The following is a 26546-nucleotide window of genomic DNA, read 5'->3' as shown; positions in this document are numbered from 1 at the left end:
GGACTCGCTCCAGTAGCTCCATGTCCTTCTTGTGCTGGGGACTCCAGAGCTGAACACAGTATTCCAGCTGGGGTCTCACAAGAGCTGAGTAGAGGGGCAGAATCACTTCCCTCGACCTGCTGGCCACACTTCTTTTGATACAGCCCAGGATACAATTTGCTTTCTGGGCTGCCAATGCACATTGTCTTCCAACTAAACTACACCGTTTGAGAAGTTTTATGATCACTTCCATGACAAATAATTTACCAGAGGGAAAGCATGAAAAGTATATCCAGGACACAAAGGTTCAAGAAGCCTACATTTTATCGAGTCCCTGTGCCAAGCATTTCTTTGCTGCATTTAGATGAGTCCTATTCTGTACCATACTCATGACCTCTGAGTCATCTGTCACCACCTGCAAGAGGTGCAGAATCACCTCCAGCGATGTGGGAAGAATGGTGAAGATGTGCAGCACTACCCAGACACCCTCAACTGCACCTTAACCAACTGCATTTCGGTCAAGCCCTAGGCCATCAAACATGATGCAGAATGACACCAGAAACAAAAGAAAACGTGGAATAAATTTAAGGTCTTGCAATTTGCTTTTGTAGGAAATTCTAGTTTAGTTTAGATCCCAGTTCCCTTGAGTGCCTCTGAAAATTCTGGCTTTCAAATTTTAACTAAAGCAGCATACAAATGGTCTTATGGCAAATAAATCACAGCTATAGCAGGGAGACTATTTGAAATAGCAATCAGTCCAGGGAGGCTTAATTTAGAGAGACGAGAAAGACTTTAGACTTTGATAAGGCATGACATGATTCCATGCCATTGATCTGCAATCACATAGCTTTATCTGTAATGCAAACAAAAAGTTATTTAGAATACTCTTAATTAGGTATAATAAGCATACACTGGCACATTACTGAATCTATATTTAGACAGCAACCACATCATTTCACTCCTGCTCCATGTTATAAGGTATGGGGGGCACGGAGAAGAAAGGCACTTTCCTTTTTTTAAGTTTTTTCTTAAAGTTGTACCATTGAAAATAAGTAATTTTTTGCTTCTGAAGGTATTCAATCAGGCCTTTAAATACTGACAAATCTTCCTCAGCAGACACAAGTTATCCTTGACACTTCAGTAAAAGGAAGAAAGAGAATACTTAATTTGAAATAAATCAGGAACCATATTCTAGCAATCTTTTAAGATACCCAGGGAGACACAGCTCTGGGCAACCCAATGTTGCTTTGAAAATGTCCTTCCTTTGAGGACGGGGGTGGGACCAGATGATCTCCCAAAGTCTCTTCCAATCCAAATTACTATTATGATTCTGTAACAACTTCCATAAAATATTTTTTTTTCAGAAAAAGTCCCTCTCTATAAACTCTCACACCTACACACAGTAATTTAAACTGTGGATTAGCTATAAATAACCTTGGTGTATATTTCAAAGAAAAGGTATAATCATCCTTAGCATAAAACGCAGCAGAAGCTCATTTGCCTCTTGCCCTGGCTGTGACTTATTTTATTATTTTTTTTACTCAAAGAGAAAAACATTAAGATTTCCCAGTCATTTCCAACTCCTCACCATGAGACAACCTCCCAGGGACACAGGTTTATCACAGGCTCAAAGGGTAATTTGAAATAGGATCCCTTTGTAAAACTGTTGGCAGCAGATCCCTGGCTGACGAAGGGTGGGAAAGGAGTAGAACCTGTGATGTTAACTCCTTTTATCTCCTCCTCAGTGGTGCACACAACAACCAAGTGAAAAACTGATTTTTTTTTTTATTTTACCCTGAACAGTGTAAGAAAAAAAAAAAATCAGTATTAGTTTGCATGCACATACACACGTGCACAGAATTACTGGTCTCTTTACGCAAGAAGTAAGATCATCTGAAGTGTACACATAACCAGAACTATGGAAAAACGCAGAGCTTAAAGAAACTGGAGTAAAGATTATGTATTCTTTTAGCTATTCACTGCAGTTGCATTTACCTGGCAACACCAGGTAACATGAGATAATGCACAAAAGCACCGACAGGTTTTTAAGCATACAGCTTGACATTGCCAGCACTTTTAATAGCTTGCTTTTGACAAGAGCTCATCACAAGTTCTGTACTTACTAGGATCTTCTTTTCCTTTGAAATGCTGAAGCAGCAGCAGAACAGAGTTTTGTGATGCAGCATTAGGGGTGTAGATAGAAATCCGACAACCCTCTGAAGTCCAGAGTATTTTTTTTTTTCATGTATTTTATAAAATTACCAAGTAAGGCAAGGGAAAAAGCTTGTCATATAGTAGACTGGATACAAGCACAGACCCTAACTTGTGTAACTGCCTTTGAATTTTTGAAAGATTATTTATGAGTGGATCGGGGAAGGTTGGAGACCACCAGCCTAAGCAGTAAAGTGTCTCAGGTATAAATTTTATCTTGCCTGCACATAGTTCTGAAGCATATTGACCAAAACGTTGTCTCTACAAAACATTAACCAGTGGACTCACTACAGGTAAAAATCCTTTCTTTGCTTCCTAAAGCTTGCCTGCTTCCAGAAGCAGGCAAGAAGCAGCATACAAACATGTGTATGAGCCCAGAATACATTCATAACTAAAAAAAACAAGATGCAGTCGACTGAGCTACAGGAAGAAGCTTTCTTAAATTCTCTTTTTCCCCTACAAAAGCATTATAATGCGGACTTCTAGGTTATATGCAAAGTGTGCTTAAATAAGTTCGTTCACTCAGGGGAAAGAAAATCAAGTTTAACAACATCAGACAGATGGCTCTGAAGGTTATTCCAGTTTATTTTGTCTGTAATGAGAAGCTGTGTAAATGATAAAAGTATTTTTTATTTCCTTAAAAGCTCTGGTTTAATAAGAAACGTTAGCTCTTCATCTCACACCCAAGTAACTCACTCACTCTAGCACCCTGTTGCAGACCTGCATCCTCTCAACATTCTCCTCAGGCAGAATGCACGTACTATAAATATACCTAGTTGACATAAAATAGAAAGAATTACTGTTTACACCACAAACATCACCATATTCTTTCAGTGATGAGATCTTTGACTCACAAACCCCCTTTTTCCCTTTGTGCTCTCTTTTTCACTTTTACTCAAACCAACCGCTGAGACTGAGGCCAATCAGTGTTCGTCAATGTGTGAAGCTCCCCAAGATATGAAGCTAAAAATGACAATAATAGTTGAAAAATCAGCAAAAAGGGTGCATTAGTTTTCAAGTCAGTAGCTCCCCAGTGAACCATCTGCTCCCAAGATTGATCACTACCACTGAAGGAAGAGGCATTGCGGAGCAACATGCTCCAGAGGGGCAACCTCGTATATCTGCGCTCTCTCTGAGACTCCATGTCCAATAAACTTTTTAGTCTTAGGCAGCTCCTCTCTTTATGGGGACTATAGGGAGAAATCTTGCAGAGGCACAAGCTGAAAGGGAAAGAGATGAAGAAACCGTAACAGCAGCAGGCAGGAAAGGAGGAGGAGGAGGAAAAAAAGAAAAAAAAAAAAAAACACAAATCGAGAAGCAAGATCTCTCTATAGGAGCATTAAAACAAACACAGAAACATGTGCCCATTCTCACAATCAACAGGCAGTGTGGATAGGGAGAGAAGAAGCCTCTGCCGGCCAGGACTGCTGGTTAGCCACGCTGATCCCTTCCGACATCCTTAGCTGCACCAGAGCAAGCCACCCTTCTCACCAAGAGCTGGGAAGACACCGACCTCCCTGTCAAACTGAAGCCAGCCAAACTCAGTTGCTAAATTTAAGCAACCGCACAACAGGACATAACTGACCAGAGCAGCATGACGGCCCTTTAGATCCACTTAAATCTCCGCAGGCATGAAAAACCTCGGCAGATCTTCCCAGCACGAAACTATGCCAGAAGTGCAAAATGACACCGAGGGCACGGCTGGCTCTCGTCAGCGAGCATAACTAGAAAGACCCTGGCATGGGCTGGACATGCATCACCTCAGCGGCTGCCCACAGAGGGGCTCGTGTTGCTTCCCACCCGGCTGATACATAGGGAGACTCGCCACCCACAAGCTACTGCTCAGCTTCAAAACCCTATTAAGGTTGCTAAGTGACAATAACGTAGCGCGATCTCACACCATTTGCAAACCCCAAACGTTTAAAGGCAAGGAAATGAATGGTTCGGATCATCGTAAATCTCACGCCGCCCATTTAATAATCAAATAAATTCTCATTAAGTGTAAAACCTTGCCAAATTCATTACAATAACGTTAACTCTCCCAGGAGCACAGCTTAGGTTTTCTTTATCGTGCTTTCAGTATCTAAGGGGTAAAATATTCCTAAACAGGAACATTAGTCAAATGAAAAAACTTAGCTGGAAAAAAAACCCGATTTGCTCTCTCTTCATAATTGTGCAATATATCAGGATAATTCCTACATGGTGTAAGTTTTATATGTCAACTACGTTCTGACTTGGTGTACAAAATTTTTATGGCCCATATCCAACAAGCACTTAAGCGCTGGTTTAATTTTAAGAAGTAATTAATCACATAAAAGTGTACAGGAAAACCGAAGTGTTTCAGTACATGCTCAAATGTTTTACTAGAATAAATCTCTTATTTAATTTTAAATAGCATTTAATGCAGTGGTCTTACTTTTAGCATATCAATGAAATAACATTTACCTTGGGTCACCATTAAGCTTGTTTGCAATAAGAACGAACGAGGTTTCTTTTTATTATGATGTGGAGGATGTAAGTTATGGATGCCCTCAAGCTAGGCTTTTTTGCCATTGCTAGCAAATTGAGAGATGTGGCTTGAATTTAGTATAATAGAGCTAAGGTTACTGCACTGTCATTTAGTAGCCTGTTCTTAGGTTTCTAGAGCAAGATTTTGGAGAACACAACTTACTTTTTGGACACAGGAGGGGAAAGGTAAAACAGTAATGTAAGAAGGCGGCAAATACAAAGGTGAAAGAACGAGTTATCTCTCTTCATGAAAGACAAAGGTCAGGTACCAAAGTATCAAACTAAAAAAAAAAAATGAACAAAGCTAGCCACAGGGTCGGTAACTTTGCAACATCACATCCACCTACATTACAAATACCTATAAAGAATCTCAAAAACTTAATGGCCAACCAGAACAAAATAGTGGTTCCTCTGCAAGTGAGCCACTGAACTACCTTCACAAGACATCGAACTATGTCTCAACTATCTCCATCAGAGGAAAACATCCAAAACATCAGAATGACTACAGAAGCATTCTTTTACACCCAAAACTCTATATTCTGAGCTTCAATGAATCCACACACAAACACACAATACTTCACTTTACCTTCTTGCTGCACTTAGATTCTGAGATCTCCAGACTACGTATGTTGTTCTACAAATCCTTTACTAGAAGTATGGTTGGTCAGAGTTCAAAGGAAATGAGAGTAGCATTGTTTAAAACAAACTAACAAAACCAGCCTTTTGGAGCATTCCAGAGCAAGAACATTGGTCTAAGCTGCCTTTCGTCATCTCCAGCTAGTCAAGAGGATTCAATACTTCCCTTCAGATAAAGGCTTTGTGATAGCCATACAGACTATTCTTTTGATCACTACTTCAATTACAAAATCGCTTTAATTCTTCATATTCTGCTACAGATACCCAAACTAACTTGGCTAGTCCAGCCAGTCATACAGTAGTCATACAGCAGTCTTGTATCTTGGATTCTGATGTAACCGCTGGAAACAACTCAAAATGTCCACATATTATCTAGATAGCCTTACATGGATAAAGACCCAACTATAGAATAGTCCTTTCTTGAGCTCTGGCATGGCTGTTATGTGTCTTTGCGACTGTGAGCATGAAGTTCACAAGATAAGGCGTCTCGGAAAGGGATTCCCAGTTCTCATTTATTCTTGAATTGGTGTCTTCTTGTGCTTCTTAAAACCAGAAATTCTCTCTAAACTAAACAAGAAGCTCAATGCGTTTCACCTGATCTTTTTGGCAGAAAAGCATTCCCCAGCTCCTTGGAACAAAACACAAGACAATCAAAATCTCTCATATTAAAGATGAGAGTGTGATTATCTTGTCTTTTTTTCACATTCACAGCTCACCAGCTGGCTGAGGGGGAAAAAAAAAAAAAAGTATAATTCATGTTATTTTTCAGTACAAAATAGCATGAATGCTTTGAAGATTCTAGAAATAAATTTAAAAAAAAGACCAAAAGCAACTTTTTCTTTGAAGATCTGCTTGCAAATATCTACTAAAAATGTTACAAGCTCCTCCTTTCTGGTACTTAGCTAGCAATTTAAGCTTTGCCAATACATGCATCACTAAAATGCCTTAGCAGATTTCATTTCAGTTTTACACAAACGTGTCAGGATTTGGAGTGGTAATGACCACTGTGCCTTAAATAGTGTAACTCTTTCCATTCTAAGCCTGCTTGCTTCCACATAGCTCTTTCAGTCATTTTTAACTTCACAAAACTATCATGTCTCTGGCAGAAATTTTCCATTAATGGACTCTCTTCTGAAAGCTTATGTAGAGATACAGCAAGTATGAGAAGCAATAAATATTGCGCATCATTTCACATAAAAAATGGTTTGCTTCATTCAAGTCTACTCTAGAACTGAATAATATATATATGCATATGAAACTTTAAATATATTACTTTGTGCATGAACACATGTGTCTGCATATATCAGGAGCACACACCGATGAACTGATTCTGAATATTTCACTGAAAAATGACATTAAAGACCCCAGGATGCAGGGAGGGAATCAAATTTACCAGGGATTTTACAACAGTTATGAAAAAAAGTTGGTGAAACATTTTACTAAGGATGGATATGCAGTGCATGCACTGAATAACTAAGTTAATTGCAGAGCGAAAATGATAGAAAATACAAATACTGCAGACAGACATCCTGCAGCACCCTTCAATCTTTTCTGTAGTCACTGGCAGGTGCCAAGAACTTGAGGACAACTGCTATGCGTTTGGTCACTGCAGTTCTGCCCCGCGCTGTGTAAACACAACTATAAAGTTTAGTGGCACTACACGTATTAGTGCAGTTGCAAAATAAATCGCAAATTACAACGCATGTTGAAGTCATGCAGATTCAGACAATCCTAATGTACATATACGATGTCCAATAGGGTTAAATTTACTACTGTGGCATTTCCCTGAGAACTTCTGGTACATAAAAATCATGTTTCCTTAACTAGAAAGGAATCAATCACTACTTAGCTGAGTAAGTCAGGAACGAGCAAATAATTAAAGCTACAAAAAGCAGATTAAATTGCAAAGAATGATGTAGTCATTGAAGTCAAACACCGGTATAAACCACAGCACTTTATATTTAGGTGAATTAACAAGCTATAGCAATCGGAGAGAAATGTATACCAGAAAAAAACAGGAAGTGACTACTGGGACTTGGCACTGTCAAATGTCACCATATGGAAGAGGTTAGAAACTTTTTGAAGGCTCAGTTTCTAAATGGCTGGTGTTATCCACTAAGGCCAATAAAAACACAGTAGGGAATTTAATTAATTTAGTTTTATTACCTCACAACGATTTCAGATATCTAAAAAAATATATTAAGACCCCAGATAAGATAATTCAAGTAACAACTCTTGCCATTTAACTAAACAACACTGTGTCATCTCCACTAATTAGAATACATCCGTGCTTCTGAACATCTCCCACGTTACAGCAATTTCATTATTAACAAAAACCACTGGAGGTGAAGGAGAGGAAGAAACTATTCTCCCAGATACATTAAAAGTATTTTTATTTCACTCGATATACCCTATATTCTTGCATTTCCTGATTTATACTTTCTGCTCCAGAAGGTCTGCTTCATCCAAAAATAAACACAAGCCAGATACCAAATCGCGGATTTGAGAGCAAAACACGTATCCAGCAGAGCTTTCCCATTAACTGCACACAGACCCATTAAAGTAGGAAGCCAGGTCAGCGATGAAAGTGCTATTCTTCATATCCACTTTTTAGCAGAGAGTACTCAAGACAAGAGTAGGAACTATAACTGTGCTCATCTGATGACTCTACTTCCAAGTATCCAGGGACTGTTTCATTTATTAATCTTGTGCTTGCTCCCAAGATGAGCGGAATTTAAAGAGAAAAAGTGTCAGCTCTAATTTGAACCTTCCCTTCTCGACAGGTCCCAGCTATAAAGAACTGAAGCAAGACCATCTTTTTCAGGAATGTACTTTGCACTACAGCGATTAACTTTAAAGAAACTACGACCCAGCTGATGACAGGCAGAGTTTTCAGGCTGCAGACCCAAAGAACTGAAGTCATCTGTTTCATTTAAAAGAGTCACTGACGCTGCCTGTCTTAACCAGCGTCTTTAAAAGTTAAGAAGCCAAATTTAACGCAGACGCATGGAGAACTTTCCACGGCCTAAGTCTCCAATATAACACTGTTTGTACTGCATCATATATACTACTTTAAAACTGTGTCACTACAGTTTTCCAAAGTCCTCATAAAAACAAACGTATACTCCAAAAACATTTTTTACCACAATATTTTTTACGTACTAAACATTCAGGTCTCCCAGAGTTGTGGAAATCGCAAGTAGACATCGTGAAGTCAAGAATTGTTTCAACTCTCTCCGTTGGGGATTTCAGCTCAAAACTGCTCAGGATACCTGCCACCTGTTTATTCCCTTGGATTTCTTCCAGGGAACATACAAGCTCCGCAGATGCAACAGCTTCAAGGATGAGGTTTAAAGATGCTGGCTCTAATCTCACAGAAGTACTAATTAATTTTGGTCCTGACTCCTCAAAGACATCTACTGCCACAGCATCACTCTATGACCAAGTATGGGGCTTGAGCAAACAGCTCCTAGGTGCAAACAAGCTGTTGGCCCAAAGAACAGTTTAGTCCTTTGCGCTGCAACTTGTTCTCTCCTCCTTAGGTTTGCAGACACCAAAACATGTCAATCTTCAAGTTTTCTGTTTGGGGAAATTAATAATGGCCGTATTTTGACACAGACATGCCATTAAAGTACTCTAAAAACATAAGGAATGCATATGCATAAACTAAAAATACACCCATAGTAGAAGTTACATACACGTTCAGCCCTATCACCCATCCGCTTCTCGTAGTGATTTACTGTAAAAGTAGTTCTACTGAAATCAAGCAAGCAGTTTGCAGAGGACATTGCTATTCAACATGGGCAAGATATGGTAAAACTGGACAATAGACTTCTAAGTAGAAATATGAGCATATGATTAGCGTTATCACAAACAAGCAATGAAGCTCAGAGTAATTACATCTGCCAATACTCTTTGGTGGGTTTTTTTTTTCATTTTCTTATTCTGTTTTTCACCCCCTGTCCACAGCCAAAGAATTAATTGCATTTATTTAGGAAGAAGAGGGCAAAGCTTAAAAACTCCCTTTGAGTACTACAAGTGTTAAAAATCTTTACTTATGTTTGTGCTAGCAAGAGGGGTTTGCTCCTATACATACAGTTGCTAAATCTTACTATACACACGTTTAAAAAAAATCCACTCCTAAATGATACTGTCTTCAAAGTATCACCATATGGTAGCTTTCACAAACGATCAACTGTATGAAAACATCTAAAAATAACATTTTCCTTAAGTAAAATAAAAACAATTACCAGCAAAGACTTTTGGGTATAGTTCTGAGCTAAGGAATCAATACCACGTTGCTGAAATGCTTCAAGTGAGTATATAAGCAACCTCGGGAGAAAAATAGCACAGCGTTAAACGGCCCACAAGCACCAATGATAAATGTAATATACATGTTTCGAGTTCTTTCAAAAGTCTATTCTTAGCTGTAAGACAAACCCAATCCATTTAATTAAAACCTTTGCTTACAAACACATTCACTAAGTAAGTGAAGCTTAAGAAATCTAATTTGAATGAAAGGGACTAGCCCGGTAAAAGAGCAGCTCCCTGATGTTCCTTGCTCTAGTGGTTTCATGTAACCACTGATCACCAACTACTACAACAGCAAACATACAACACCCTTAAACTAAATGGGAGTTGTCTGTCTAAATATAGCTACTTTTAAATAATGCATTGTGAGTTATAAAATAAAGTGCTACTGAATTATTTAACATGAGTCTCATCTTTAACAAAGATATATCACTTTTAATTAAATGGAAAGAAAGATGTTTATATTCAGGGTTGAATATTATAGTAAATTGCAACATTTTATGACTCCAGTCATGTCAGCAGTCAGTTTTTCCTATATATATCTGATTCACATAAATAGAACCAAGATGCAAACTAAGATAAGCAAAAGCATCACTCGTAAGGCTGTCTTAGAACTTCAGGCGATCCCAGCTTTGCATTCATTCTCAGCCCTCAGATACGGAACATCCCACCAACCCCTAACAGATCGTAAGAACTGGCTGAGATCTCATGCTCACAAACCTGTTTCAATAACGTTCATAATCCACATGCTTTCCTCACACATCTATCAACTAAGAGAGCAAACCCTGGAATACACTGAAGACCACTACAACTAATACAGCATCACACTCTGTCACTTTTAAAACATTTTGAAGACCACCACACAGAACTGGTGTTAAAGCTCAAAGCCTGCGTAGGATTATGTTTTCAACACGATGCAATATTTGTATGTTATTTACTATAGTAACCCTTCAGCCAGGCCTAATGTCTGCAAATGCAAAACTAACATTTAGCAATAAAATGGGATGATACGTTGTGTTCAGGAGGTTTCAGGGGAAAAAATATTGCTTTCCACCTCGCGTAATGGGATAATGCTACTGTTTAACACTCAATGTTTTCTGTGTAAAGGTGGCTGCCCTTTGGATGTAGCGTGTAAAGCGAAAGCTCAAGGGAAGAACAGCAACAATCCGACAGGACTCCACAAAGGGCTCCTTACTAACTTTAATGGGTGCTCTGTAAAGGAAACAACAACACATGACCTATTGCGCAGAAATCAAACCGTAAGTGTGATCTGTCTGGGCCTGCATGGACTCACTTTGCTCCTCAAAACAGTTGCTTACAGTAAAAACCCTGATCTTGACGTCACCGCACCCACAGGCTCTCCCCAACGGAGTTCTGTGCAGACCCCATCACTGAATGCAGACCACGCTTTGTAGAAAGTCATGGGATCCTTCTACACAGAAAACAGGTCAAGTCCTGGGTTTTTTTTTGTACTTTTAAACGCATGCTTGCTGAAGTTGATCTTACAGGAAAAAACACGATGCAACTACACCGTCCATCAAAGAGTTAATTCCACCGGGATAACTTCGGCAGCCCGAGCCAGCCCCAGAAAAAAAAAACGCATTAACCTGAAATTTTGACAGCCGCTTCACGCACCCAGCCCCACGAGCGAGGACGTATAGAAGTTTCCTCCCGTCCCGCCGAGGTGCCTTTCAACGTGCCAACCGCGCTTCCCTCCTCCGCGGCACTCCCGCTCCCAAACGGGAGCCCGACGTGCCACCGCGGGCTCCCCGCCTGCCGCTGCCCGCCGCCCGCCGCTCCGGCGGCGCTCCCGGGGCCGCGGGTGAAGAAGACGGAGAGGAGGGGAAGGAAAGGCTGGCTGAAACAGCCCACCCGCCCTGTGGGGAGGCAGGGCGGGATCCCCGCGGCAGCGGTGCCCGCCGCCGAGGAAGAGGAGCCGGAGGGAGGCAGCCCGCCGCTTCCCCCACACCCAGGACGCCGGGCAGGGCAGGGCGGTTGTCGGTCGCCGGGGCAGGCGGCTTCCCCTCTGGCCCCGCAGAGCCCCGCCGCCCCGGGGGGCTCTTCCTGCCAGCCGGGGACAGATGTGGACGCAACAGCTGGACGGGAGGAGGGGAGAGGGAAGGAAGGAAGAGGCACGGCTGCCTCACCACCACCACCACCACCCCCCCCCCCACCCCTCGCCGCTGCTCCCGGGGATGCGGACGGGATGCAGCGGCCGCCCTCGGCTCCGCGCTAGCCCCGCTCTTCGACGAGGATGGAGAAACTTGCCCCGGAGGCAGCGGGGCTCGCCGGCTCCTGCCCCCCTTACCTTGCTGCGGATCTGGCCCGAGGTGGACACTTTCCGGATGAGTTTCTGGGGGCCCTCGTGCTCCCCTTCGCTGTCCGACGACTCGTCCGCCGGCCCCGCCGCAGCCGGGGGTTGGGGCTGGGGCTGCTGCGGGATCCCGACGCCGCTCATCCCCGCCTCGGCCCCGGCCATCTTCCCGGACTCCTGCCGAGAGAGAGCACACGAGCCCGGCTCAGCCAGGGCAGCCGCTGCCGCTCCCCTCCCCGGGGAGGAGGAGGAGGCGGAGGAGGAGGCGGTGCGGGAGGGTGGGGAAAGAGGCGGTGCGGAGGGGAGGAGACGGACGCGATGGCGGCGAGGACGAAGCCGGGCGCTGGCGGAGCGCAGCGGACCGCCCGGCCGCCATCTTCCGCCGCCCCCTTTGACGAGAAAGGGCCGCGCCCCCGCCCCGGCCCGGCCACGGCGGGCGCCGCTCCCCGCTCGCAGCGGGGCTGGGGCGCCGCCACCCGCCGGCGGGCGGAGCCGGGGCGGACGGGCCCGGCCCCCTGCGCCCCTGCCGCCGGGGAGCCGCCGGGAGCGGCCGCCGGCTGCAGGGGGCGCCGAGCGGCGGCGGGTGCCGGTGCCGCCCCGAGGGAGCCGCGCCGCAGGTGAGCGCCGGGGTGAGTCCGGGGGGACGAAACAGGCGAAGGCGGGTGGGGGGAGGACCCCCGGCGCCCCCCGCACCTGCCTGGGCTTCCCCGCGCGTCCCGCCGCGCCCGCGCGGTGCGGGAGGTGGGACGAGGCAGTGGCAGAGGAGCGGCACCTGAGCACCTTCCCTGCGCGCCCGTCGCTAAACACCACCGCGTGGTTTACAGAACCAGGTGACCCTCGCCGGGAGGTGGAAAGGCACTTTTGAAACGTTTCACGCAAGCACAGCAAAACCATCTGGCTCTGAACGCGGGTGGCCTTCCCACCTGCTCTCCGGTCATGGCTGGGGACTGGGTCGCTCTCCCTTGGGAGCACAGGTTGTCTTCCTTGGGACTGGATGGACAGCATCTAATGCAATGGGTTCCTTATCTGTGCCTCCAACCAGTCAATCCCGTGGTATCCATCAGCGTCAAAGCACTGGACAGTTTTGGCAAATGCATACATTGCTTTCCGTTTTTTTCCTCCTATTAATTTTCTCATTATTCTATTCATTTTTGTCTTTGTAAAAGAGGAGCCTTTACTTTTGGGAAAAGAAAGGGTCAGTTTTCCCTTTTAATCTCAGATCTGGCAGCTCACACAATCTCGAAATGTCACCACATGTTCTGAATTGTGGGACTCCGAAATTGTTGTGGCTTGTACGTAGTCAGTGTTCAAAATAAGCATTTAAGTCACAGCAATACTAAATAAAACACACAACTCCTAGCTGCACGGACCGGATTAAACATAAGAAAGCAATCAATACTTGTGGCTTCTATATGCCCACAATTCTATTTATATTTCTAGAAAGGGAACTGACATCTCTTAATATACTAATATAATGTCACAGTACCTAAATACAAAGCAGTTAATGAGAAACAAAACCAAACCTATCGTGTATAACCTATCCTATGCTGCTGACATCTTGCTGTGATCTTAATTTCGTATAATCCAGGGTATCCCATTTCTTTTATTGGGACTTATTTGTCGTAGGGGAAATGCAATATTGCCATGAAGCCTTGCAGGTCATGTGGCTTAGTTCTGTGTTACTGCATCAGGTAATTCAAATGTGATTTTACCACCCTCCTCCACATAGGATCACTTCTAATATTTAAGTTATATTTAAAAAAATGTCAAACATTACATTAAAAAAGTCAAAATTTCTATAAAGTTATATTTAAAAGGAATTTTGATCGTATTACCTATTAGAATAATAATAGGGCCTAAATCCTACCATTAATACCACATCTCAAAATAGACGAAGTTCTCTCTCTCTCTCTACGGCCTACAAATACTTGAGAAGGGATGGTGGGGAGGTGGGGGAAGGGCTCTTTACATTAGTGATGGGTGATAGGACAAGAGGAAATGGGTATAAGCTTAGTCAGGGGAGATTCAGGTTGGATGTTAGAAAGTATTTCTTCTCTGAAAGGGTTGTCAGCCACTGGAACAGGCTGCCCAGGGAGGTGGTTGAGTCCCCATCCCTGGATGTGTTTAAGAAAAAGGTGGATGAACTACGTAGGGATGTGGTTTAATGGGAGATTAGGGACAGTTGGACTGGATGATCTCTAAGGTCTTTTCCAACCTAGAAAATATATGAAATCTATGAAATCTATATAGTCCCTTTTCCTCACAGGCTAATTGTGAAACTAAGGGATTACTCTGTCTTGTCTCTTCACCTCAGAGAGGGTTCTCCTTTTTCAAAAACACGGATCAAACTTGGGCAAGCGCCAGTATGTACTGCTGCACAGTGAATTAATGTAGGGCATGGCTGGGAAGAAAGAGAGGTTGAGAGCAAAGTTTATGGACACTCATTCTTCCCATCCTCCTTTCTTCCTCTTCGCCACCTTAATTTCAGGACTAGCAAATTACGCCAGAAGACATCTTGCTCTAGTCCCTTGAACCTTTGGAAGGTAAGTGACAATTGAACGTTGCCAGAAGACAAGACAGAGTTTGCTAATTAATGCTAACATGTAATTGTGACTGCCATCTGAGGAACGCTTAGTGCTAACAGAACACCGGCAAGACTGACCAACTCCATTTAATTCAATGGAATTAAACAGCGCTAGCTGAACAACACTAGTTACTGCGAGATTTGTTCCCGTACTAAAAAAAGCATTCAAAATACTGGTGCACGTGCCTGCCATGTATTTGTGCCACAGGACAACGATCCTGTGCAAAGTTACGTGCAAACCGTTTACAAGTCGACGTTTCACTCGCAGAAAAGACCTTTCCAAATTCAGATGAGAAGGAGAGATGAGACAGCGAGGGGGGAAAGGCACACAAAGACAGCATATTGAGTCAAGTGTATAATTTGAGATTAGGACGTTTGAACTCAGGGAAGTCATGAAGTTGACTCTATTGATGATCCTAAATTTGTACCTTTGGGTGTTTCGAGGGTTTTTTTTTAATAAATCATCATCTGGTTGGTTGTTCCTCACATATTTAGACCTTGATCCTAATACCAGAAGGTGATTAAAGTGTATTTCCCAAACCAGCCTTCCACTGAAGTTTTGGAATAATAAACACAGAGCACCAGTATCTTCCAGAGCAAGACGTTAATCTGGTTTCTTTTCAAACCACTTTCACAATTGGTTACGCTGCAAGCTAATTTAAAAACTCGTCTTGAATTTTATAAACCATTGGACTATTTAGCAATGGATGTAAACATGTTGCTTCATCATATATTACATGGAAAAATAGAAACAAGTTAGTAATTTGAGTTTTAAATATAACGGTTCCCCTGACATCCGGTGGCTATTATAATGCCAGCAGAGGAGCTGGAGAGCTCCTTAGATACCTGTATAGACAGCTCAGATTTCCTTCACTAGATTTCATCTCAAATGCATAACAGCCAGTAAAAGACTATCTGTAGGTGAAATGGGGCACAAATACAATTCTTCAACTTCTCTTCACCTTCAGAGCTTAACTATCAGCCCTAGCTTCGGCACACTTTCAGCATCATGCAAAGGGCATCATGTGGGCTACCCCATTGTGATCTTCTCCTGACTTCCCAAACACATAAACTGGCTTACAAAGAGAGAATGCACCAGCCTTTCACTTCCAAGCTAGTCTCTTTCATCGTATCTTGATAAACTTCAGAGTGCTATTTAAAAAAAAATGAAGTACTAGGAATGTTCTCTCAGATCATTTAATGTGAAGATTTTAGTAGTAATGACCTAAATCTGCAGATGATAGGAAATGTCCCATGAGTACATTTCAATGAGAATATGGTTCCTTCAAAGTACATAGTAGAATCTGTAAAATTACAGGCTCTAAAGTCGATAGTCAGCTACCATGTACAGAGTTCTTCAAAACGGAGAAGCCAAGCAAGTGTTAAGCGTTGCTGAAAGTACCCAAGTTATTAATTCATGTTAGCGTAGAAGGTTGTTTCTACAAACATATACGTTGTCCACACACAAAGACAGCTTTAAAGATCTCACCGTTTCCTCTTGTTCTGCTTGTCAGAGGTATTAATAGATGGTCAGGGTCCAGTTCCAGCCTTTACCCAGGTAAAACTGCCTAAGATAGCCATGAAACTTCACCTCAATAAGGACTGCAACTTGACTTCCATCCCTTCATCTCACCACTGAAATTCTCCCAGGTGGTCAATCTCAGACTCAATATGTGAAATACTGAATAGCACATTTTAGCTCAGTAAATACAGCTATAAATACGGTGGTACAACTGGTACCATTAGACTTCTGCAAGTCAGGCTCTTGAAGAATATGGGGCTGTATGCGGCCATTAAAAACATACACAATATTTCCATGAGCTATGTCTTTCATTTAACACATTCAATTTCATGCTTCTTAGTAATTGCCTTAAATTCCCTAATGGAAGCACGGGAAGACTGGTGAAAAGCGTAAAGAAAGGTTGGCATTTAAAGGGAGATGCTCAACTGATACAAAACAGCTCCGCTGACATCATTTGTGCTACAGCAATTGGTATCAGCTGATGATCTGCCCTTTATAGTCAAAGAATCCCAAAGCGCTGGGTACATGCATGCACTGTGAGAATGTTTTAACTCGACCACATCCAGTCCCGATAATAGAGTACATGTTGCTAAAATGCACATGCAACATAGAAAAATAATCCAAATACACATGCACTCTAGCTGCGCTGGAGATTATAATGCAGATTAATGCATTATTTGATTCCAGGAACATAAATTATTCCAGCTCTGATACTGATTCCCTTCGTAACAAGTGTATTTACCTCTTTTTCTCTAAATCACTTTGACATCTATAAACTGAAGGTTAATGCTTTCTTTTCCTCCACCTCAAAAAGTTGTTCTGAGGGGATCCGGATGAATAGTGGTATATGTGTCAGGTTAACAATGCATTATTCATCACATTTAAAAGATTTTATTGAATTTTTCCTAATTTTGGTGGTTAGCGATAACTATAGTTTTTAACTAGGCTCCCACACTGAGCAAATTAATTTCACATCTGCCTGTCTGAACTCCCTCTGCAGATCAAGTTAGCGATGTTATTCTTTCTTGGCTTCCTTACTTACCGAAGGGGAAGCCAAAATATAACAAAATGTGTGCATACCACTGGTAAAGAGAGTAACTACATTGCTTGTGGTTGTTTTGGGAGTAGCTGAGGCAATCCTGTAAGCTGTAGGTTACAAAAACGTGTTGTATGCTTCAGAGTGAAAAGGTGTAAACCAGTGGAGGTCATCAAAATAAAGAGTCACTTTGCAAATATCTAAGGATCCATCTATGCATTTCAAGGGGAAGGTAAAGTCAAGACTCAGGTCTCACATAAAATATGAAAGTGGGGTCTAGAACTTTTTAAGACATATTTTATGTATATTTTGAGTATGAAGCCACCAAATCTCTCTTGGAAGAATGCAGGATGAGCCTTACATTTTCTGTTACTTTTATTTAGCTCCATCATGGAGGGTCTAATGCAACTGTTACTGGAGTCAGGAGGAGGTTTTCCATCCAAAAGTGAGCTGTGAATTAAGGAAAGGATTTTATAGAAATTTGAAATTCCACACAGAAAAGTCCATCCGACAGGCAAAGGAGGAGTTGTGGCTCCATTTGATGTCCATCAGTTATTTCTCTGAACAGCTATAGGAACAGCACTTCCCAATGCCTTCTGACAATTTGCACAGATAATTAACTTGCACAGATTCAAAACATGCAATAAATAGTTTCTTCTACTGCTTTTTTTTCTGTGTTTTGAGAGGGAGGGAGAGGTCTGGGCACTTTTTTTTTTCCCCTCATCATTAAGTTCTTCACCTAAATCTCCCTTTGCCCACATTATAATAAAAAGCCTGCTCACGAGCAGATACAAAGAACCATGTGGCTTTTGCCACAAAGACGATGTATTTTACTAGCAGGTTACCAGGCAAAAGATGAAGCAGTTTAGCTGAAATTACAGTCTTGTAAAGGAAATCAGTGCAGTGGTTAACCTTAGAACTGCACTCATGGATGTAATCTTTAACAAATGCAGCAATTAAATGATAAACATGACCCAAATCCTGTCCCTTACTGGGGGAGGGGGAGACGGAGGGGGGAAAAAAAAAAAAAAAAAAAAAGATATGTGCTCCTTGTTTATCTGAGCCCTGCATGCAGAATGAAACGGGTCTGGATGCTTCATTCAGCCAGGACTCCCGCATTTCCAAGTGGAGGGGCTGCAATCCATCTGCCTCCCGAGTTTCAGCTGAGTTTGAGATGACGGCAGCCAATTCAAATGTCACTGTTTAACAGGATAACGCGTTCGCGGGAATCGGCGTTGCCGCCTTCCTCCTATGATGTCGTCGTCTCTCCAGGCAGAAACCTCGGGTTTCCCTTGCCTGATCCTTTCGGTGTCAGCTCCATGTTACCGGAACATGCATACAGCTGTTTTCCCTATCACAGCTGCATCTCCAGCAGCAGCTTCGGGGTTTGAGGACTGCAGAGGGCAGTGAAGGGGGATGTTCAACTTCACAACAAAAATAAGGCGAGTAAAAATGTATTTGGGAGGGCTACAAATCCTAACAGGGAAGGAGGTGAACTTAGTTCACCACAGGTATCTCCAGGGCTGGGCTGCTGCTCTCCTGGGAGGGAGCACACTGTGCCAGGCAAAGTGTGGCTCTCCCCGGGCTGCTCTTTAAAACTGGGTTTAAAAGTAAAACCGGGGGCCCTGGACCAACACGACGAGGTAGCAAAACATGGCACAGCCATTTAAAGGGGATCTTGGCAGTGGCACGGGTCCGTGCTTCACGTCACCTCACCAAGTTCAGGGCCAGAGACAGCCTAGCCTTGACCTCTCTGATAGCCTGAAATCTCCCAAGCAGCTACCCAAAGACTATTTTTAGCCTTCCCTGCCTGATGTGTATTTGCACAATGGAGAAAAGCCCAACGGCGGGACCAGACGGCACTGAAAAGGGAAATCTGATTTTATCGCCTGCTGAGGATGCCCGTGACATGACTTCCTTCAATTGGAAGGAGGGTCTCCGAGTCGCTTAAACAAACGGCAAAGCCACCGCACCGCAGCTTTCCTCCCGGCCAGTCTGGGCAACCCCCTCCTTTTCGTAGCAGCCGAAAGGCACCCAACTTTCCCCGCATCCCACAAAGCAGGGTGCCAGCGGAGTACCCCAGTCCCGGCCCTCTTTGCCGCCGCGACGGGAGCGATTCCCAGCCCGGCTACAGAAAAGAAGAGGAGGAAAAAAGGAAAAAAAGTGTCTCTTTCTGGAAACTGCCTCCCAACGTTGCTTTTGCTCTGCTAAGAGAAGGCGTTTAACGGTATCGACATCCAACCCCGCCCGCGGCAAAGTTGGAGGCAAGGCTCTCGGTGCTAATCACAGGCTTTCCACCCGGGCAGTGAAACTCAGAAAGGGCAATGAACTCCCCGTCCCCCAGAGGGATGAGCCCGACAGCAAATGGCCGGACACAGCGGGGGCGAAATACTCCCAGCCCACCCCCCTCCCCCTTCCCGCTCCCCGTGGGGAGAGAGCCGGCGGCCGGGCTCTGGCGCGGAACGGGGTCGGAAGAAGGGAAGGGGTGGGGGGAAACACCGATAAGGATGACAGCCCGACCCCCGGCTGAACAATACAGCCAGGAAAAAGGGTAGGAAATGCCTGTGCAACTGCCAGGCACGCATGTACCTACCAGTTCCTCCCAGGCGGGGCTGCGGACGCTATAGGAAGGGTACCCATGCTCCTCCATCCCCCCGCAGCAGGTCCCCTACCTCTGCGGGGAGAGCGCCGACGGGCACCGGAGCAGGTTACGCCGGGCTGCACCTCCCTCCCGCCGCTGCCGCTCCTCCGGCTGGCAGCGCTTCCCCGGCGCCGCTCTTCCTCCCCCCCACCCTCGGCCCCGCTCCTCCCTTTTTCTCCCCCGGCCCTGTCCAGGCCCCCTCCTCCCTCCCCGCCCGGCTCCTCTCCCTCCCACGGCCACCGGGCTCAGCCCCGGCTCCCGGGGGAGGCGGCCTGCAGCTGCCGCGCCGCTCACATCATCGCCGCCGCCGTGTCCTCCGGTGCACGGCGCGGAGCCCGCCCCCGCCGCCCCCCGCCCGCGGCGCCGCCCCGGGGGCTCCCCGGGCGCCGTACACACCCGCACCCCCTCCCCTCCCCGCCCCGGGAAGCCCAATGGATTACGGGCAAATCGCCTTGGACGTAAGCCGGTTTACAGCCGCTTCGGCTGTCGGCGGCGCGGCGAGGCCGGCGGGCGAGGATGCGGGGGGAGAGGAGCTCCCCTCGGGGCGCCGGGAGCCGCTCCTGCCCCGCCGGGGTTGTGCCCCCATCTCTCTCCGTCAGCCCGGACCGGCCCTGCCGGCTCGGTGCGGGGGCGGAGAGCGGGGTCTGCGGCCCCGACGGGCCCGGCCGGGTGTCCTGGGAGGAGCACGCACCCCTCGCACCGCTCTGCTCCAAGCCGAGCCCTCTATGAGGGCCGGGAGGCGTCAAGGTCGGCGTCCTGGTTCTGAGGCAGCCCTTTGTCCTCTGAGAGCACAGTACTGGACGGTTTAACCACTTTCGGGCAGCCTCTTTCTCCCACAGAGAGGCCAGGTGGTCCCACATGTACCTCAAGACAAGCAGGAGGTGGGACACGGCATGGCAACGGTGGAAAAGACAGCACGGACATGTGTCTAACACGGTGTGCCTTTCGTTTCCAGGGCCACCACACCTGCCTTATGGAGTAGCAGGGTTTCTCTGCCCTCCCTCACACGTTTTGTTAATACATAGTGTGTATACTTCAGTCTTCTCAGTTTACCAGCTACAAGCATACCCTTGAACACCAGCCAATATATCGCGGCTCTTCAAGTGGATGTTGCATCTCCAACAAACTCAAGACTTTCACCACAGGAGAGGGGTGATTCTCCCCCTCTACTCTGCTCTCATGAGACCCAACCTGGAGTACTGCGTTCAGCTCTGGAGTCCCCGACACAAGAAAGACATGGAGCTGTTGGAGCAGGTCCAGAGGAGGGCCACGAAGATGATCCGAGGGCTGGAGCATCTCTGCTATGAAGACAGGCTGAGAGTTGGGGCTTGTTCAGCCTGGAGAAGAGAAGGGTCCAAGGAGACCTTCTAGCGACCTTCCAGTACCTCAAGGGAGCCTACAAGAAAGCTGGAGAGGGACTTTTTACAAGGGCATGTAGTGATAGGACAAGGGGCAATGGCTTTAAAGTGAAAGAGGGGAGATTTAGATTAGATACAAGGAAGAAATTTTTTACAATGAGGGTGGTGAAACACTGAATAGGTTGCCCAGAGAAGTTGTAGATGCCACATCCCTGGAAGAGTTCAAGGCCAGGCTGGATGAGACTTTGAGCAACCTGCTCCAGGGGAAGGTGTCCCTGCCCATGGCAGGGGGGTTAGAACTAGATGATCTTTAAGGTCCCTTTCAATGCAAACCATTCTATGATTCTATGATTCTATGATTTGTTTCTCCCTGTTAGTGCAGAATAGCAGGATACATGAAAGAGTAGGACCAGAGGAGAGAGTGAGAAAGTGAACCTCAGTCACCATCCAAAATAATGGTGGTGTTCACTCCACTTTTCCCATATTCTTTTTCATTCCAGCCTGCCTTTTTGAATTGGCAGCTATCATGCTGGATTACAAAAAGTAATGTCTGGGTCATCTACTTGATATGCGCAAACATCAGAAAAGGAGTTGGATTTCACAAGAAAGAATAAATGAATTTGTGTTTATAATAGTCTTATTTAAAGATATATTTGTTTTCTTCATGTTTTAAAGCTTTTTAATACCAAAAAATGGCACACTGCCACCTGAGCTCTAGCTTTTGCAAAATACATTGGCAATTTACAAAAAATAGCACTATTGATGAAAAAAAGTGAAGTCTTGTCTATGCATTTGACTATGGTTTGATGTGGAGGGGGTGGGGGTTCTGGTGGCAGGAGAGGGGTTTTGCTCCGTGTGACCTCCCCGGTTTTGGAACCGGCTTAGACTTGGTTCTGGCCACCAGATCAGACTGCCATCCCCCTCGGGGTTGAGCCAATAGGGCGCCTCTGCAAATTGCCCTATTTAAGTCAGGACAAAGGAACCGGAAAAGGTGCTTTGCCCAGGAGCGAGGAGAGAAGGGAGGAGGGCACTGCCCCCGCTCCCTGGCTCCCGGCCGGGCAGCTGCCTGTGTCGGGCCGGCGCCGCCCATGGAGAATGGTGGCGGCAGAGCCAGCTGGGGAACTTGGGAGCACCCCACTCCCGGGGTGCCCACAGGGCTGAGTTCACCCGGAGAGGACTGAGATCTGAGAGAAACCAGACACCAGGTCAGTGAGGATGGAGCGGGAGGAGGTGTGCCGGAGCTGAGTTTCCCCTGCAGCTGGTGGTGAGATAGCAGGCGGCCCCCCTGCAACCAGGACGGCCTCGGTGGAGCAGAGACCCACTCGCAGCCCGTGGGGAGAAGATGCCTGAGCCTGAGGATGGTCGTGTTGGGACGCACGACAAGGCAGAGAGGCATCTGGAGTCTGAGTGATGACCCACGCCGGAGCGAGTGGCTACAAATCCTTAAGTACCCGAGACTGTGGTAAAGCCCACACCGGAGCAATCTGTGGGGAAGGATTGCTTCCTGTGGGCTGGACTCACAGTGGAGAAGTTTGTGGATTTTTCCTCGTGGGTAGGGGATCCACTGGAGCAGGGGAAAAGGGTGTAAGGACTCCTTCTCCTTTAAGAAAGAAGCAGCAGTAACAGCACGGAATGAACTGACCTGCACTCCCCCAGTCCCTGCCCCCTGTGCTGCTGGGGGGAGGAGGTAGAGCCGGGAGGAAAAGGAAAGAGGGGGGGGAAGGTGTCGGTTTTAAGATCTGGCTTTGTTTCTTTCTATCCTCTCAAGTAACCGGTTTTGTTTCCCTTTGTCCTTTTAAGTAACCATTAATAAACTGTTTTGCTTTAAGAAATCCCAGTCTGTTTTGCCCGGGACCATGGTTGGTGGGTACTCCCTCTGTTCTTGTCTCATCCCTCAGTCCCTTTATTTTTTTTTTTTCTCCTCTCTACTTTACTGGAGAAGGAGAGACTGTGTGAGTTTTAGTTGCTGGATCAGCCTAAAACCACTACACTAAACCTATAGAAAAATACCATTAAGTTAAGATGGTGTACCCCAAGCCAGGCTCAAAGAAGTGCCACAGTGGTATAGCTCATTTAAGGAACTGAAATTGCTGCACTTCTTGCAGCGATAGAAAAAGGAACTATTTTTGTTGATAATAAGTTTATCAGCGGTCTGTTGATGAACTGCTTTGATGGTAAGAGTGTAACCTCAGAAGGAAGCAAACAAGATGACTTGAAGCATTTTGCTTTTTAGAAGGTAGCTTCATAAAGCTGACAGTGAGCAATAGTTGTCCAAGGATGTCTGGTCTCCTTCCCTTTGTCCCCTGAGTGTGAGATACTGCTGAGGAATGTCATACTATAAAGGGCTTTACACTAAGAACGAGTGTCAGAGTAAGATTAATCAGCTCGCCTCCTTTCCTCATGATGCACCAGGGGATCCTCACATGATAGTTGTTTATACCTCTTGACATCTGTCCTCTTTAGCCTTGGCCATGCCAGGGCTTTGTGGTGAGAGCGGCCTGCCATGAAATATATGTCACGCTAGCGCCTCGCGTTTTCTTTCTTGCTGAACCACAAAGACTGAAAACTCATATACAGGAACTTCAAGCGACTCAAAGTTACTTCTTCAGCTCAAACGCTATACGTACCCTTTTGCCCTGAAATTCAGATTCTTGCTGTGCCTTCAGCCCCGTTTTCTGTTTCACGTGCCCTGGTTCTTATACCTGTAGCTAAATATGCAATTCCATTCACCTCATTTCATCCCCTGGAGTTCAAAGCTTGGTTTCCGTAAGTGGAAAGTTAGTGTTGGCCCCAGAAGATTGCGACAACCTACTTAGGTTGAAGGTACGTTTCAAGGTCTTGTTGGATAAGGAGGACAGGCATCAGCCACTGCACAGCTCCTGCTAGGTCTAAATGAAACCCGTGGAACGCAACTTCAGCTCAGCCCTGCCCTTTCGGGCTCCTGAATAACAAATTTGATGTTTCACTTCTTTCTGTGAAGAAGACAGACTGCAGCTCTTGCTGAGGAGCCCTGCCCTGTGTGATCTCCCTGCGCGTAAGCCCTGCTCGGCAGGTCGAAGAGCACAGTTTCAGCTGAGACCAAGGTCTTTGTGCTGCTTGGCTGAACTAGCTGAAAATCACGGGCAAAGTATTTTGCTGAGAAATGTAATTTTGTCCACGCCGACATAGCATTTGAGGACAGAAGTCAGAATCACAGCCTTTTTTTTTTGTTCAGAGGCCTGCTGCCACATTTACAGAGGGGCAAGGGAACTGAGATCCGGCCCAAGGCAAGGATAAGGTTTGTTAGTGAGGAGGTAGAGGAGCTGCCTGCCAAAACAAAGAGTGACCACTGTCCCCTTGAGAAGATGGGGATGCTGGGATGGGAGAAGAGCTCCCTGGAGGCAGGTCTTCACAATCACCTTGTAAACGGACAGTGATTCTCCTAGCTGGTCTATCAAACTGCGTCTAAACCTCTCCAACACAGCCTGGAGGTTGGTTTCATTTCACTCTGATTTTTTGATTTTGTTCGAAGTCGTGTTGTTGGTTTGAGTCGTTTGGGTTTTTTTTCTTTTTAAGTTTTTCCACTTAAGTCTAGACATTTGGGGTTGGATTTCTTGGTAGTCTGCTCTATCTACTGTGTTCAAAGATGCCTCATCTCCCTCTGCCTCTTCTGTTCCCTGCCCTTAATGACTCAGTGAAAACTGGATCCACAAAGCAAATGTTTCATTATTACATGAAGCGCATTGAAAATAGTAACACATGCCTGCCTTTTCTAAGCAAAATATTTTGGATATATTTGACACACTGAAACATACAGATTTTGACTTCAGTGATGTGTTTAGACATTCATAAGGAAGTCCCCATCTCCATAAGTATTTCCATTCTTGGGGAGGGGGAAAGGAAATTTCCATTTTTTCCCTAATTTGAAGTAAAAAGACCTTAAAAGAATGAGCTTTTTTACATTTTTCTGTATTCTTCCACCAGCTTTGCCTTTCGCATATATCACATAAAGAGTATACAATAATTTTCATCAATTTATGCTAACATGAAACTTCCTTCTTTTCTTGGCACAAGCCTAATTTGAGTACATTCATCAAGGAAATGTTGTTCTTCATTCTCTTCGTTGTAAACATGCCAGTTGGCCTTTTTCTTTTTTTTCTGTTAAATAATTTTGCATAACATTTGAAGGTAGGATTTTGTCAACATGGTAGCTGGGTAGCTCCTGCCAGACAGACAGGTAATAACAACCCACAGTGGGTCATTAAAATGATAAACGTATTAAAAGCAGAGTAAAAAGCACATCCTTCTTAATCTGATAACCCTTCAGATAGAACTGATGTAACAGAATGAGTTAAGAAAAAAATTTTTAAAATAAAGATGGGGTTTTTTTTGGTAAAATTTATACACAAAATCCTGATAGCTGCCTTGAAACCCACTACTTTCTGTTTGCAAGAGCATCTGAGCTATTGAAGAAATCCTGCATTTCTCCTAGTTTGCAATGCCTGCTGCTTGGGACTGACTTGCACGTGGCACCTGAGAAATGTTTTTAGCCTACACTTTTCGTTCATAGACTTTTCCCACCACGCACATTCTCTTTTCATTATTATTCTTCTCATTACTCTACTAGCTGCTTCTGCACGTACCTGTAAGAGACATGATGTTTTTAAACAATTCCCTGGAGTTTCGGGTTTCACAAGGGGGAAATTATTTATGCATCTGGCAGAAATTTGTCTATTTTCTAAATGAAGAGCTTTAGGAAGACAGAAATCACAGTGAGAAGAATGCTTTGGGAAAAAGTGTTTTACTGGAGCAGCAGCAGGACTGTGGAGAGATGATCCACCAGCCACTTCATCACCCTCCCACCCATTTTATTTCCCCTTCTCAGGTTTTCCTCTCCAGTGTCAGCATCTCCTCCTTATTTTCCTGGCATGCATAACCACCTCAACACCTTCTTCTGAGAGGCAGGATCAGGGGCTAACGGGGCTGAAGTGTATTTTCCCTTATGGACTTCATTCAGAGACATCAGAGTGGGGTGTGTTTGTCATCCCACCCCTCTGGCCACCCTGACTTGCTGATGAAGTTGCAACAGGTACCCTGAAAGTCAGCAGAAAAATTACGTGAATGCAGAGACAGCTGCAGGTGGCAATCTCTTAAACTGCTGATAACCTTCCCTAATGATCTCTGCCAGTGTCCCTGGCTGAGGGCACGTACTAATACATTCACTTAAGGATACTGCTGAACCAGATTTAAGGCATTGTAGCTTGTCATAAATGGTTTCATAAAACTACCTTTGGAAAGAGTCTTTCACCCCAATCTCTTGGCCCAAGGCAGCACAAACTATAGCCAAAACTATCCTCAATAAGTGTTGCCTGTTCAAACCCTGATGACCAGGGCTTTATATCCTTCCTAGAAGATGTAGTTAGTGAACAACCTAAATCTGCTGTGCTACAATTTTCATGTCATTGTC

At 45.1% G+C, this 26546-nt stretch overlaps 1 protein-coding gene across 2 annotated transcripts in view; it reads right to left on the bottom strand.

The window, feature by feature from the left end:
* The window catches only part of DGKH (diacylglycerol kinase eta), a 166762-nt gene extending 147011 nt beyond the window's left edge, over positions 1 to 19751 (bottom strand). The window contains exons 1-2 of one of the 2 annotated variants that reach the window (XM_086611813.1): positions 19695 to 19751; positions 11954 to 12136 (exon numbers count right to left, since the gene is read on the bottom strand). In XM_086611813.1, the coding sequence (XP_086467939.1) occupies positions 11954 to 12136; positions 19695 to 19751 (240 nt within the window). Of the gene's footprint in view, positions 1 to 11953; positions 12137 to 19694 lie in introns of those variants that run through there. The other variant, XM_086611823.1, reaches the window with a different exon arrangement.
* Between the last annotated feature and the right edge of the window lie 6795 nt (positions 19752 to 26546).

Source organism: Tauraco erythrolophus, chromosome 1 (assembly GCF_009769465.1).
Source record: "Tauraco erythrolophus isolate bTauEry1 chromosome 1, bTauEry1.pri, whole genome shotgun sequence".
Taxonomy (NCBI): domain Eukaryota; kingdom Metazoa; phylum Chordata; class Aves; order Musophagiformes; family Musophagidae; genus Tauraco; species Tauraco erythrolophus.
This window is presented reverse-complemented; position numbering and strand designations above follow the sequence as displayed.